At 41.6% G+C, this 14,946-nt stretch overlaps 1 protein-coding gene across 4 annotated transcripts in view; it reads left to right on the forward strand.

Moving 5' to 3' along the window:
* Positions 1–14,946, forward strand: part of LOC120948775 (potassium voltage-gated channel subfamily H member 8) — a 48,448-nt gene that overhangs the window by 23,265 nt on the left and 10,237 nt on the right. For 3 of the 4 annotated variants that reach the window (XM_040365482.2, XM_040365481.2, XM_040365480.2), the window contains 8 exons: positions 1,771–1,908; positions 6,004–6,191; positions 6,363–6,591; positions 7,169–7,332; positions 8,773–8,977; positions 10,658–10,837; positions 14,106–14,224; positions 14,504–14,584. In XM_040365482.2, coding sequence (XP_040221416.1) covers positions 1,771–1,908; positions 6,004–6,191; positions 6,363–6,591; positions 7,169–7,332; positions 8,773–8,977; positions 10,658–10,837; positions 14,106–14,224; positions 14,504–14,584 — 1,304 coding nt within the window. The remainder of the gene's footprint in view (positions 1–1,770; positions 1,909–6,003; positions 6,192–6,362; positions 6,592–7,168; positions 7,333–8,772; positions 8,978–10,657; positions 10,838–14,105; positions 14,225–14,503; positions 14,585–14,946) is intronic. The other variant, XM_040365483.2, reaches the window with a different exon arrangement.

Genomic DNA, 14,946 nt, shown 5'->3' on the forward strand with positions numbered 1-14,946 from the left:
GATGCCGGACTCATGCCCCACCAAGAAGGTGTTATGAGAAGTCCCACCTCTTACTCCAAAACAGGTTTGAGAAGGACTCTAATCTCATGATGCGATTTTGTAACCTTTGAAGCCTTTTTATTTGTTCATTGTTGCCAAGAAATAGAATGGACGATCAAAAGTCAAAGTGTGACGATACCAATGATTTGTAGAGGTGAATTTTCCCAAAGAAGTTGAGATCCTTCGCCAATTTACTTATTACTCCACACTTCTTAGCGTTCAACTTCCGTAGCTCACGTTACTCCTAATTCTTGAATTTTGAACCACTGTGGCGTTTGAAAGATAGAAGTAAACAAACATTGAAGGTGGTTATTTGAAAGAAGGTGATTATTGTTTAGAAATAGTAAAACAGAATGAACAAAAGCCATGGACTGCTGTCTAGGGGTCTAGAGACAGTCCAGGAGGAGTCCATGGTTGTTCCCCCCCCCCCCAACCCCCCTATCCCACGCTCATGAAGTTGTAAGTGGGGAATGTGAAGCTACATGCACCCATGGGAGGAAAAGCTGCCAAAAGGTTGAAAGCTGCTCTAGAATGCTAATAATTGCATGAATAAATAACAAAAACAACATTCTTCGACCACCAGTCAATAGGATTAAATCGCTGCATGAATTCATAGATTTACCGCTTTAAATGCGATTATCTCCATCGTTTAAGCAAACCACCGAGACAAAACATGCGCACAGAAAGAAGGACGCGGCTTCAGCTGTTGCGTTGCGGCATGACAACTTAATATTTAGCTTCTTTCCCTGTCAATTCAGCACAACTGGCGGGCGTATGTGTGTCTGCTCGTGAAAATATACATATTTATTAACAGCCATCTGCACCTGATTCGCGACTACGATGTCAAATTAATAATAACTGTGAACGACACTTCACTCGGAACCGCACCGGATGCCGCACCGCGCACACACGCACACTCTTTTAGGAATAGAGTAAATTTGTCAACCAGTCACACCAGCGAAACTAGACGTTGCCGCTATCCCCAAAAACAGCCCGTAAATGGTGGTCTTTTTTGTTGGTTCACCTTTTTAGCGCACTCCTTTTGCTGCTCACACTTTTCGTGCAAAAGTTTAGCGAGCGCGGTGCCGGCATTGCTCGAAAGATCCGACCCTGACTCCAACCATTTTTGCGTTGAAGCTCACGTTACCGGTTGTCTCATAGCGACCGACCAAGAGAGCAGCAGAGATGAGACCGGAATGATGGGTTGGATAAGACATAAGCTACCCGCAGCTGGTGGGTAGCATGATTTATGGGACAGACACCGGGACATCAAAACTTACGCTAATGAAATCGTTCTCCACAGTCACCAGCCTTGCAAAGTGTTTCCGTTAAATTTTCAGTCAAGTGAAACAAACAAAAAACCTGAACCACACAGAGCGAAAGCCAAACCCTCGTAGTAAACCCACACGGTATTAGGGCATTTGATGGGCTGGAGAATGGTACGGCCGGGAATAAATCCACGCGCACAAACACCGTGCGCGACAGCAAACCGGGAAGAGTGGCAGACAGCTAGGGATTTCTTTTTTTTTTTTTTTGCACGACCGCGACCCAAAAATCCTGGAAAAAACTTTCCCTTTTGCCAAAGTTTGCTCGTAATCGTTTTAATGAGTTATTATGCTTGTTATGCTTAACATTTCATGTCTGTTCTGACAACTTTTCATCGGTACGATTTATTTTATTTCTTTGTTCTTGCGTTATTTTTTGACATCACGGGAAAAACCCTATCTACAGGTACACCGTTTTGGTGCTTGCTGGATATTGTGCCGATCAAAAATGAGAAGCGAGAAGTTGTGCTGTTCCTGGCATCGCACAAGGATGTCACGACTGCCAAAATGTCGGAAATGTCGATGTCGGACGAATGTGATAGCGGTAAGTAGACCCGATCTTAAGTAATTCTTTGCTTTCGACTTTGACCCGCGTGCGTCGTTTCAGTATGTGTTTTTAACTGTTTTTTACAATTTTTAATCCTGTTCAATTCTGTTCGTTTCGTGACTGTACTATATCTGCCCGTTTCTGATTTCTTATCCTACAGCTGCGAACAAGCAATCGTACTCGCTTCTTGTTTTGCAGAGGGAAAAGTTAGGGCAACGTTATCCAAAAGTAAACTATTTCGATGTTTATCATTTTTATAACCAAACAGATACACAATACCTCGTTTGAGTCGCAATGTTAGGAACCAGCTTGCAATGCGTTTTGTAATAAATCTCTTTTGAACAGTTTTTAAATGATCTGTTTGTCAAAGGTTTTCGTATTATTTTCCATAATTTATTTACTGCTATACTTATAGTTTTGGAAATTTCCTAAACATGTCATTATTGTAGTTTTAAGTCAGTTTTGTTGGGTTTGAGAGCTTCGAGTATCTTCCAGCGCGAGTTGTGATGTACTGAATTAAGCTTTTTGAGGAAAAATGCGCAAAGGAAATATCTAGTACGAACAGTGTCACGAGTACACTCGATTTTCCAATGTATGCATTATGCATACATTTACAGATACATACAGCCTATTGATAACATAAAAAAGTAAAGGGTTTTAAAAATTTAAATGGCAACATGTTATTTATATTTTGTTAATTCAAAAGAATCAACATTGTTAATCTAGATATTGATTCTTTTTAATAAGCCAAGAATTCTTTTGAATGAAAATTTCCCGGATTTCTATCTTTTAAACCTATTCTAATGCTTATTTTGCATCAAGTGTATATAAAATGGGTGAAACATTGTAAAAACCCCATCTTTTACAACGCTACAACAACAACGCTACATTTGCTACGAATATTATTTAAAATCTATTTTAAAGTTGCCATCATTGTAATAAAAATTTTGCCATATTCAGTGGAAAAGATAGAATTATCACAAAATTTTATCACACTAAAATATAATATAAATCTAAAATATAATTACTGTTTGGGAAATTGGATAAATTAAAATCCTTAAAAAAATCATCACTTTTCTTCGCTGAACATAATTCATAATAAGGCCTATTCGTAAGGTCTCTTTGCATTCAAATCCACAATAACCTGAGACAAATATATTTTCATCTGAGATAAAAAACCAAGGATGATTATATAATATTGTTTGTGCCTACAATGTTAAACTTTGTTGGCAAACTGGATTGTTCAGATAAAGATTGTTCAGATAAATACTGTTAAACAAACAATAAAAGTTGAATAGCTGTTTTGAATGAGTAAATCAAATAGATTAGCAATTAAATGTATGCAATCGTTGCGATTTGCTCGTACGTTTGCACCGTTGCATTGATTATTTTGATAAATTTGTGCACCAGATTTGAAGGTGCGTTATCAATGATTGTTGAAGCTATTTTAGTGCATTGCCTTTGCTCTGCTTGCAGCAAACTAGGCGGATGGGAACGAGATTTGTTGCACGCAATGCATTCGATTTAATTTCCCCGCTCCTGTCTAGTAATTACTCTTCAGTACCGTTTCCGACTACCCAATTTGACCCTCTGCCCCTTTACCCGGCACATGAGCTCTAGTGTGGTATGCTGGTTTCATACGGGTAGCTCAAACGATGCTCATTTATTCCTCGACTCGACAGACTACTTCACAAGCGGAAACGTTTCCAGTTAACTCTCAAGCGATTCTATATGCCTCAATTCAAATGGCAAGCAAGGTCGAGAATGAGCGTGAAAATGGAACGGAAAATTTGCATTTACATGGGCGCGTATGATCTCATGCTGATAGCTCCAAGCGCAGTAGTCGTAACTAATATGCAGAATATTCAAATGCAAGCAGCAACTTTTCAATGCCCTTGCAGTGATTGGATTACACCGGGTAGAAAAGTTATGGGTATGGAATCTATCCTGAGAGGTCAAACAAATGCCATGTCGTTGCGTGGCGGAAAACACGGGTAAAAAAATAACTGGGAAATTTAAACGAATGCAGCCAAATGACGCCCAACGAAATGCAACATACGAAATGAAATTTATTTGTTATGGTAATTCTGTTAATCAGTTTAATTGAACTTCAAATCATGTTTGCTTGAGCTGAAATTACAAAAAAAAGATAGACATTTTATAAAACGAACCGACTGTACGGTATTTTCTATTGGTTGGCCTTGTGTTTTATAAAGATCTGTGTCCAGGGGAACATACAAAGGATCAACTGTAAAGATGTAAAATATTTATATTGTAAATTATATTATATTATTTTATATTGTTGTTGTATTTGTGTCCCAAAAATGGGACACTTTTGGTTTGTTATCAAATTTTGCTTATCATCGCTTTCCTTTAATTTATTTGTACAATTTGATCAAACTTAATCGGTTATTTATACGAGTTTTAATGAGAAACTACCCTTTTATATCTTTAGTAAATTAATAAGCATATTAATTTGTGGTTAACTTACAAATACAAATTAATGAAAACCGCCTTTTTTGTATCGTTATATCGTTATTTGGTTGAGATTATCTGCATCGTAAACTCTAGGTGAACAATGGTATTAAATACTTCAAAAATGTAGTTTGGACGAATCAATATAACTGTTTGGTAATAAAAAGGACAACATTTACTTTGATTGGCCATGTCCAAGTTCTACACAAGAAGATGTTCAATGTTACTTTTTATTACTCTTATTGTAATAAGCTTTTAGGTAGCGTATTATTACAGTAACAAACGTTGCTTCTAACGGCAAACAAATTCAGAATTGTTCTATAAAAAAACTTACAAGCACTTATTTAAAGCTCTATTGAAAGGAAGAGATGATTGAGCATTACAGGGAACACTGTTTTTTCATTGTTTTATTTTTGTCTTGAAGTTTTATGATTGCACAAGGACCAGAAAATCTACTTCCACTGTCGAAAGTCGAATAATAATGCCAATACGCAGTTTGGCTGACATAATTTTGTTAAAGGTTACGAAAAAGAAAAAAAGCAGTCCTCTTCTAATGATGTCAAATGCCCATCACTAGAAAATGATAATTTGTAATCAAATCCAACCATAGCGAATGCATTAACCGGAAACTGTAGCGACAATATACACTTCCAATTCGAATCCTTCGAGGAAACAAAAAAGGGCCCATTGTTTACGAAAACAAAAAGTTCTCGAGCAAGCAGATTAACGTTCCTGGAAGGATGCACAGACACACATTTAAAACTCAAATGGTTTCAGTATTCATCTGGAACAAACAGCAATGCGCCTACCAAAGCAAAAAAGCGCATTAGGAACCAACTGCCGTTGCCTGTGCAGTGCTGCAGGAGGTAGTTCGTACAATTGCATTCCGTTCCTGACTGACTGCATGAATGTTGCTCCAGATAAGCGATCGGTTTTTTCTTTATTGTGTTGTGATTTTTATGTAACTGTTATACAATTTATTCACTTCCTGTAGTTCATAGGAACGTTTGAGCGTCATCTTGGCGATCTTGTTGGTATCCTGTACGTTGAATGTAGTTTGTTTTGTTTTACCATTGAAGTATAGAATGAAGACTACATACATCATTCACCAATTCGGATTTATCTTCAAAAACCTTCAAAACAGTCGTGTAGTATAGGGTCATTGGTGTGTGTTTGTGTGTGTGTGTATGTTTGAAAGTATTCTAAGATTTATCTGTTGGTCTTATTTTTCCTCTTTTTTGGGTTTGGGAAACGCCAATTGGAACGCGCAGAACCGTTCGGTACCTTGAAATTGAACCGTTTTTCTCGTGGAACAATTAAGTGTGTCTGTTTTCACTCTGTCTCTCTCTATGTTTCCACCAGTTTGGTTTGGTTTGGTTTTGTGTTTTTTCGTTTTCTTTCATTTTATTTTTTTAATAAACCTCTTCTCTTTCTATACGGTTTGGTGTCAACGTTTCTTTTTTCTTGCTCGATGCCGATTCGTTCTTTCTATTTTTCCCCCTCTATCCTTCCTAGTGCTGGTCCCTTCCCATTTGCCAGTACCTTCTGTTGAATGTTTCAGTGTGTGTTTTTTAATCAATTCAATTCTTTCGACATTTACACCGGTGGAAATTTTAGCTGCTTTGTTGGGAGCACGATTTCGATCAGCTGAAACCTCTTTGCTTGCAGACGATGGGGCGGAGGATGATAGTTTGGAAATACCGCCAGGTGTGAACATGGGCCGTCGGCGGTCGCGAGCCGTTCTCTATCAACTGTCCGGACACTACAAGCCGGAGAAAATGAAAACTAAAATTAAACTAAATAGCGTAAGTAGGTAGACGTGGAGGCAAGTTTCTCGCTTGCGCTGTTGCTCACTTGCTCACTTGCTTTGCTTTCATGCCATGGTATCCATGTGTCGCCTCGATCTATTGAAACTATTCGTCAGCTAATATGCCCTTTCCCCCTTTTGCTCTCATTGCTCATTCTTCCCGTTGCAGAATCTATTGCACTCGAGTGAGGCACCGCTACCTGAGTACAAGACGCAAGCCTTAAAGAAATCGCGTTTCATTCTATCACACTACGGCATGTTCAAGGGCTGCTGGGACTGGATGATTCTGGTCGCCACGTTCTACGTCGCCATCGCCGTGCCGTACAATGCGGCGTTCGTTAAAACTGATCGCTTAACCATGGTGTCGGATGTTGTTGTCGAGGCTTTATTTATTGTTGGTAAATATTAATCTCCCGCCCGCTCGTTCGCCCTCCCGTCCTCTCCCCGTTCTCAGCCGTCCCCACCCATCGCTTCCGTGCGCTGATACTGTGCGCTGCCACTTTGTAGCCAATGAAGAAAATGAGCAAAGCCGTAACCCAGAAACGGTAATGGCAAACAGTAAACTTTATCTCCCGACCCTTTTTCTTGCCGGGCGCCCTCCCGTGGCGCCCAAGCCCCGCCGTCCCCGGGTGCGGTGTTTTTGCTTATTGAGGATATATAACTAATTGCATCATTTAACTGAATCATTGCTCCGTCGGGGGTTTTTTGGCCATCATTTTGGCTACCGTGCGCCGTGATCGCTCCCGGAGCCCGGCAAGTATATACGCTCTTTTGCCGGGAAACATATCGCTTTCCCCCGTTTTGCTATTTTCCTCCCACCAGTGGCAGACCAATATTAACTTTCACCTTTCCCCCTTTACATCACCCACACTTGCACTCACCCGGTTAACTCCTGGTTAACTGCATCTTGTCATTGCCGTCCTTTTCACTGACACCTTCTCCAACTTCTTCCTTGGCGCTTTGGTTTTTGGACAGATATTTTAGTAAACTTCCGCACGACGTACGTCTCGCGCAAGGGTGAGGTTGTATCGGATTCCAAAAGCATCGCCCTGAACTATCTGCGAAGCTGGTTCGTCGTAGATCTGTTAGCCGCCCTGCCCTTCGATCACCTGTACGCAAGCAATGTCATTAGTGGTGAGGTAAGTTAATTTTGCACGGTAAACGCTTTTGGGACCGATTCATCGGCAACCACAACGGGAAGGGGAGGGGGTTTTTCGGGGTTGCATGAAGCATTCGGAGAGGAGGGTAGCATTTACCAGACCAGAGCCATCGCCGCTCTATCGCATCAACAGTGGACAGGCGAAACATGCTGCACTGATGTACGCTCAGTTTAGTGCTGAGGGAAGCAAATTTAGACCATCAAAACAAGCCATTAAATAAGACCTAGCGAACTTTTCTTTGGCGGTAAATGTGTGAGTGACGTCCGAATCATTCGTTAGCAGAATAAGCGGCTTAGCTCTCGGGTTTCGCTGTGATGAGTTTAAGTTTACAGACGCTCTTTTTATAGCTTATGAGCTTTTTCGTAGTACGTTGTATATACTTTCGAATAAGTTTCCCTTTATAACTTTTATTTCATACCAACAAGCAACTAGTGGAGCATAAAATTGCACAACCTACCATTAGTAGGGCAAAGCAAGGCAAAAGGTTTGTGTGCTACAGAACGTAAGGATTCATGACTTTTGACACGAATTAAGCAAACTACATTAAAGTTTTCTCAGAACCGGATGAAGTATTGCGAGCTATAAATGATACTTGAAAGGATCAAAATTGTTTGTAAGAACTATTAGGTTTTGAGTTTTGTTCTCAAGTTAATTTTGAAATAATTGAAGTATGTTTTGGATACACATTTTCAAACGTTAAAACGTTAAAACAAACCCCATAACACCATCTTTAAACAAAGTAATATAAAAAGGATTGAAAAGGCTTGTATAAAAATGATTTGATCGTCATAGGAAAAAAAAATAAGGACACCACACCACATTTCAACTAAAGCTTTGCATAAAGGTCATTTCAAATACTCAGTGTGTTACAATATAGGGCCTCCAAAATATAAAAAAGAAAAGTGTACAATCAAACGGTAAGTTAATCAAGCCCCCTATAGTCTTGAGTAGTGTTCAGCATTGTTTAAATGATCCTATAATTGAAATAATTGTAATATCAGCAACTATCTGCATAATAATAAATTCAGTGTAGAGCTATCAAAATTTAAAATCATTTATCTCAAAACTCCTATAAATTATTGAGGGATTATTGAGACAAAAATTTAATCCAAAATTTTGACATTAAATATGCACTTTATTTTTCAATCATTGACACAATTCAACCGTCCATGATCACAATCCCCTTGCTTCCGATAATGATTAAGACTTTTTATCAATATTTTCCTTATCGCGTGTTTTCTCTACTATGAGCACAATTGTGAGAACCTTGGTCGAATCTATGGTCAATCTAGGTTATATTTATGTACATGTAGGCGAATCCTAGTACCAAGCAATGGTCAATTTTTATCTCACCTGTTTTCCCCCCCCCCTTTCTTCTTCCCCTTATTATTCTTCTTCTTCTTCTTCTTCCCTGCACAGGAATCTCACATACACTTAGTCAAATTAACACGTTTATTGCGGCTGGCACGATTGCTTCAAAAGATGGATAGATACTCGCAGTACACGGCTATGATTTTAACCCTGTTGATGCTATGCTTCTCTTTAGTTGCACATTGGCTGGCTTGCGTATGGTTTGTGATTGCAGAGAAAGAAAGACTCATGAACGACGCGGACTGGGACATTGGTAAGTGTGTTAGGTGCACCCGCGGCACGTTCACCCGTGCACCATCATCGAACGAAGCGTAGTAACAGTGGTTTGGCGACTGGGGTTTCCTTTACATTCACACACACACACACAGAGGCGCGCTCAGAGCTAGCCAAGAAGCCATTAGTAGTAGTTTTATATGTTTTCCAATGCGATATATGCAAGTGCATCAGCGGTGTACAAGTGCATTTTCATCCGCACAGTACGCTGGAGCGTAGCGAAGCCTTGAGTTTTGCGTTTGTAGTGACGATAATTAGGCCAAATGAGTAGATGCATCTCCTCAGAGTGAGCGCAAATAGAGTGATTAAAAATGGATTCGAAATGAAGCTCCCTTTACCAAACAATCGCTTTATCTTTGAGCTGAGAGTTGCCACTCACTTTGGTATAAAAAAGCTATGCATATTTAGAATTGCAAATTGAACTTTTAGCATAAACATTCCTGTGTGCGTTGTTAAGCTTGTATCGTACGTAAAGTAGTTTGTTTTACTTTCGCATTTTGTTCTTCACGAGCTCAACATACACTTTATGGTTGTTCTACTGCACTTAGAATAGATCAAAGGCATTCATTTCCAATAGAAACCAGTTTAAACATACTATAATATGTCCTCGTGTAAAACAAGCTGCCATTCAACGGCAGACTGTAGCTTTCCATCGTACACGTAAGAGCTTCGGGATCTTAGTAAATGAGTTTTTGCAATATTATTTCAAGTGCATGGGTACATTTGAAATCCTCTTCAAACTTTCCTGCTTTCCGTTACTTTTCCGCCATCAGCTATTCTTCACAACTCCTTTTACTTTCACACCGATTTCACTTTCGATCGATTTAGCAAACTGGCATAGCAGTAGCTGTATTGTATCGCGCCACAAGCCATCTTTGCCGAGTTTTGGGCAACTAGATACCGGTGCGGGGGTGCGTTTGTGTTTGCCCGCCCGCCGTAGGGAAAGTGTTGAGAAAACCGCAAAAAGGCACCTGAAGCAACAAACAAAGTGCGCGTACGCAAAAGCACACTTAATAAGATAAGCAAAGATTGCTTCCACCCGACGGATGGGTTAGAGATGTAGAGAGAGCAAGAGCAGCTTTGGTAGAATATAGGCAGTCCTGATTGAAGCCTGAGTTGTAAGGTAAGCGGAGCGGGCGGAAAACTGAGCCGCCGGAACAGGGAAAACTCAAGAGAGCTGCTTTTTTCCTCTTCTTTCCCACTCCCGGTTTCGTAACGTGTTCGACAAAAACCTCACCTTGCAGCATTGTCTCGTCCGAGAGGGACGATTGCGGCAGATTAGTGCGGAAGCACACGGGAAAGAGGCTCTCAATGTTAAGCGTTTTACGCTAGGGTACGATCTCCGTGGAAAGTTTGGTGTGTAGTGTTTGAAAAGTTTCCCGCCCCTCCAGATTGCTCTGTTTTCCTGCCCATATTCCCGACCGGTGGATGGCCGCAGGTGCAAAAGGCAGCAGTCCGGGCGTCCCTGGCTCACTGGGCCGACAGTTCATCAACCACAAATTCGTTATGGAATGGTTTCAAGTTTTATCCCATCTTCTTCCTATCGCTCTCCCCATTTCAAACTCTACTTTCGTGGCACCCGTCACGATCTCTCTGTTTTTCTCTCCCTTTCTCTTTGTCTCTTTCTTTCTCTCTCTCTCTCTCTGTCTCTTGTCGGCAGGCTGGATCCACACACTGGCGGAGCGTCTTAAAATTCCCGTATCTAACGTGACACACGGCGAGGCATACATAACGGCATTATATTTCACCTTCACCAGCCTTACCTCCGTGGGCTTCGGCAACGTTTCGGCGACTACACTGAGTGAGAAAATTTTTAGCATCATCATGATGCTGATTGGAGGTAAGTGAATACGAGCGTGGTAAGGGGAACGGTTTCAGGGGAGTTGATGTGTGAGTGTGTGTGTGTGGTGATACAGTTGAGTTGAGTGATCATGATGCGACCGGTGAAGCTTCGTTGTGGTGTTGATTGGATCGTCCTGTTTGCACCTTGCTCGAAGGGTAAAATTCCCGGGTGGAAGGGGGAGTGGGGGTGGGAGAAAGCCGGGGGTTCGTTGCTTGATTCGTGCGAAGCCCCGCGAGGGACAGCAACCGAACAGAGGGCTGGAAAAATGGACGGCTTTTCCTGCGTCAGTTGTTTTCGATTACACACCAACGCTATCGTTGCGGGGCAGTGGCAACAAACCGTAATAGACAGGTCGGGCGCATGATTGTTGGCTAGTTTTGGGGAATGAAATACGAACATCGTTCTAGGCAGCCGTACAGCCGTTGCTAATTGAAATCTACACACTGAGTTCTGTGTGAACCATTCAACTACGGGTGTGCTGTGGAATTTATTCGCCAGTAAGATAATAAAATACGGTCTGTACTTTGTATGAAAACGATGCATTGTGGCGAGGATTGCTATTTTTTTACATATTTGCAAAAATATAACATAATTAACGATGATTCCAGCTAGTGAATTATTGTACGAGTCTAGGATAACGAAAAGAAAGAAAAGGCAATGAACTTCTAACATAATTTTATTAGGACCTGTCTCATATCTTCATAGTGAAGTATGTTTCAAGAGCGTGTAGATAGTACAAGAACCACTCAAAGAACCACTAGCTAAATTTTTACAAGAAGGGAATATATTCGTCTAATGAGAAAAAAACGATGGGGATTTGATTTCTTAGTTAATACGCTACACAATGTAAAATGCACATGAATCCTAAGGACGCTGTCAGGCATTGTTACCGCAATAGCAGGATACTGGGATATTACAACAGATTTCTTGACGTTGGACATTTTAACCTTACCTTCTTCCACAAAATGATCCTGAAGCTATCGCAATTGAAGAAACTGATAGAATATCTTTACTGGTAGTGGAAGAGATATCAAGCTGATAGTAGTTTAGGAACTAATGTCCAATTTGAAGCAATGTCCTGGAACTGTGAAACCTGCATCTGTTGCTCGTCATGGTTCTTGAAACGGTACTTATGATTATAGTTTGCAAACTGAATTTTGAAATAAAATTCTACCCTGATGTATAAAGTATCGGTCCGGGAGTTCGTTTTGTTCTCTAGACACCATACTACTCGAACCGATGCTTCTTTGAACTGACACTAAATCTGTACTAGTTTGGACATTATGTCCGTCTTTTCAAATGATAGAGAATTAATTTTGAACAGATCACGAAAATATTGCGAGTAAGGAAAAACAATATGCCTAAATAGGACTAAACAATAAGCCCGTCATGGATTCAAGACCCGAATAGAACCATGTCATACGTTAGATCCCCTATTCGTAAGACTGGCTATGGGTAACAAATAAATCACTGAAAGCCAATCTCACTAGTGGTATAGGAAGACCTAGACGAACAATCCTGGAAAGATATCCCAGTTCAGGAACTTGCATTTGAAAATTGCTTCAGAACCTAATTCCGGGCCTATACCGGGCGTTGAACAGTTTTCGTACACGTCATGTCAAAACCAGTAATAGTCTCTGTATTTTTCCTGAAGGTTTCAGATTTGTTTAATTTTTAATTCTAGATGTATGTTTAATTCTAACACAAAGTTGTTTTGGTTGTAGAGGTCCTGATGGTAAATAAAAAACGTAGGGTTTTCATGTCAGGATTGTACAGATATATTTGTCAAAGTTATGCATACTGTATACAGATACTTGGGTATTTTCATCGAAGCTTATATATATATATGTGTATTACCTTCTAAATAAGTTATGTATTAGCACAAATCACACATACAAAAGAAAATAGCTAATACTCATCGCAGGGATTGTGAGAAAAGGGTTTGTTTTTTTTTGAAAATCATATCATTCCAGTTTCCTGCTGGGCTAGATAAGAAATAAAAGGGTAAATTTCAAATGTAAAAAAACACCCAGCTTTCCATTCTACCATTTTCCCATTTCAAACAAAGACGAACCTTTCTCATCAACGGCTTATTTTTCTCGTTTGAGCGACCTTAAAAAACAGCACCTAAAAAGGCAAACCAAGTCCCGAACCGTCTGCATTCCGGAATGTGACGTTTCGGTGGTTGTGAGGCAATAGAATCTTACCACTGCTCATCATAACAATAGGTGCAAATGACAGAGCGTCTTCGAAACATCCACACAGCATAATGTGTGTTGAATTGGGCCCACACTGAAATGGAGAAGAAAATGAGTAAATAATATACCAAGAAAGTGGGTAGAAATGAGCAGCAAACGCCGAGGGTGGACGTACTTCCCTTCCCAGTGTTAGTGGGTTTTGCGGTTGTTCATGCTTCCCCAAACACTGGATCTGGCGTGGGGCTGTAATTTGTTTTTCTTTCCGCCGAGCGGCCAACGACTCATCTCATCCACCAGAATGGGCAGAGAAAAGTCAATAATGACGACATTGCCCGACGACACTTTTCTAAAACGTGACCCACCGCACTCCATCCTTCCAACGGCGGACACGACGGCCAAGGCGGAGAAGATTCGATGTTTGCCCAGGCGACGAATCCGTCGCACAAAGGGCATCCACAAAAAGGTGACGAATGGGGGGATCGAGTGAAACGAAAAACCAAATCAAATCTCCTACTCGAAAACCGCACGATTGAATTCGCGATATCGACTGTCCTAATGAGGTTTTGCGGGCGGCAGTGGGCTGGCAAAGTTCAAAATTATTCCCCTTGTCCCCGTGTGCCCGACCCAGACCAGGAGGCTCCCTGTCACGACGCGGCAGAGAGTTTGTTAGATTTTCCCGCCACAATCTGCACGGCCCGGGGTCGGCAGGGGCGAAGCGGTTCGTCAAAGCCGTGGTGTCTATTTCAACCCTGGTGGGGCGCGATCGAGACGGCGTTCGGACGTAGTTGTTATAAACAGGCACCACCACCAACCTGCCACCCTTTTCTACTCCCCCTCCGAAGCCATTTCGCTGTTTACTAGCCAGCAAACAAGCACGATTGGGACGATCTACTCGCTCGTTCCTTAACCTGTCCCGCCCTTTATCACTGTCAGCTGGATTCACCCGCAAGGAGAAATATATATATTTTACACTCCCTGTAGTCTCGTTTCCTATCAGCAGCTTACCTCTGGATTTTCCTTTCAATTTCTTTCACCAAACAACGCACGCACCGTTTGCGACCGCCCAGCCCTTATGCACGCCGTAGTGTTCGGAAACGTGACAGCCATAATTCAGCGGATGTATTCACGCCGCTCCCTGTACCAGAGCAAGTGGCGTGACTTGAAGGATTTCATCGCTCTGCATCAGGTGAGTTGCAGCACTTCACAGGGCTTTTCAACGGTGGCGAATAAGCGGCCCGCCGGGACCGATTGTGATATAATTTTCGCTCACGGTGCAACGTGATTTGACATCGTGGATTTGTTGGTTACATCGCAGCACCCTTGACTTTCTTAGGCTGTGCCGGAAGGGATGTAACTTATTTTTTTGCTCCATTTTTCTCTTCTCGCGCTTGTTGTTTCTCATGTTTCATTCGACTGCATGGAACCCGCGGGCGCGCACTCGCACTTTCCGTTTCGTCCTAACCAGATGCCGAAGGAGCTGAAACAGCGGATGCAGGATTACTTTCAAACAATGTGGTCACTTAATCATGGAATTGATGTGTACGAGGTAAGTAAGCGTAAGAAGTTGATGGTGGTAGCGTATGTGAGCGTCTTGGTAATGAGGGAAACCCCGTCACCGTCATACAAATTACTTCCGTCGAAAACCAGCTCGTTGTTGCACTGAGTCCGACCTCTCTCACTCTGCTCAAGCTTTATGCTGCTTAATGCGCCGCCAGCGGAACGAGCAAACGGCTGTCGGAACGGGCAACTTTTAATGGAACGCATAACGTTGGGGTTTTCGTTTGTCACGGCATGAACACAATGAAACAAAAAGAAACATTGGCTACTGGCGGTGAGAATTGTGACTTTCCTGCTCCCGCGTGTGATGCAGTTTGCCTCCACCCTCCCGTTTTTGTGCTCGGTCCCATT

The sequence above is a fragment of the Anopheles coluzzii genome, chromosome 2 (assembly GCF_943734685.1).
Source record: "Anopheles coluzzii chromosome 2, AcolN3, whole genome shotgun sequence".
NCBI classification, from domain to species: domain Eukaryota; kingdom Metazoa; phylum Arthropoda; class Insecta; order Diptera; family Culicidae; genus Anopheles; species Anopheles coluzzii.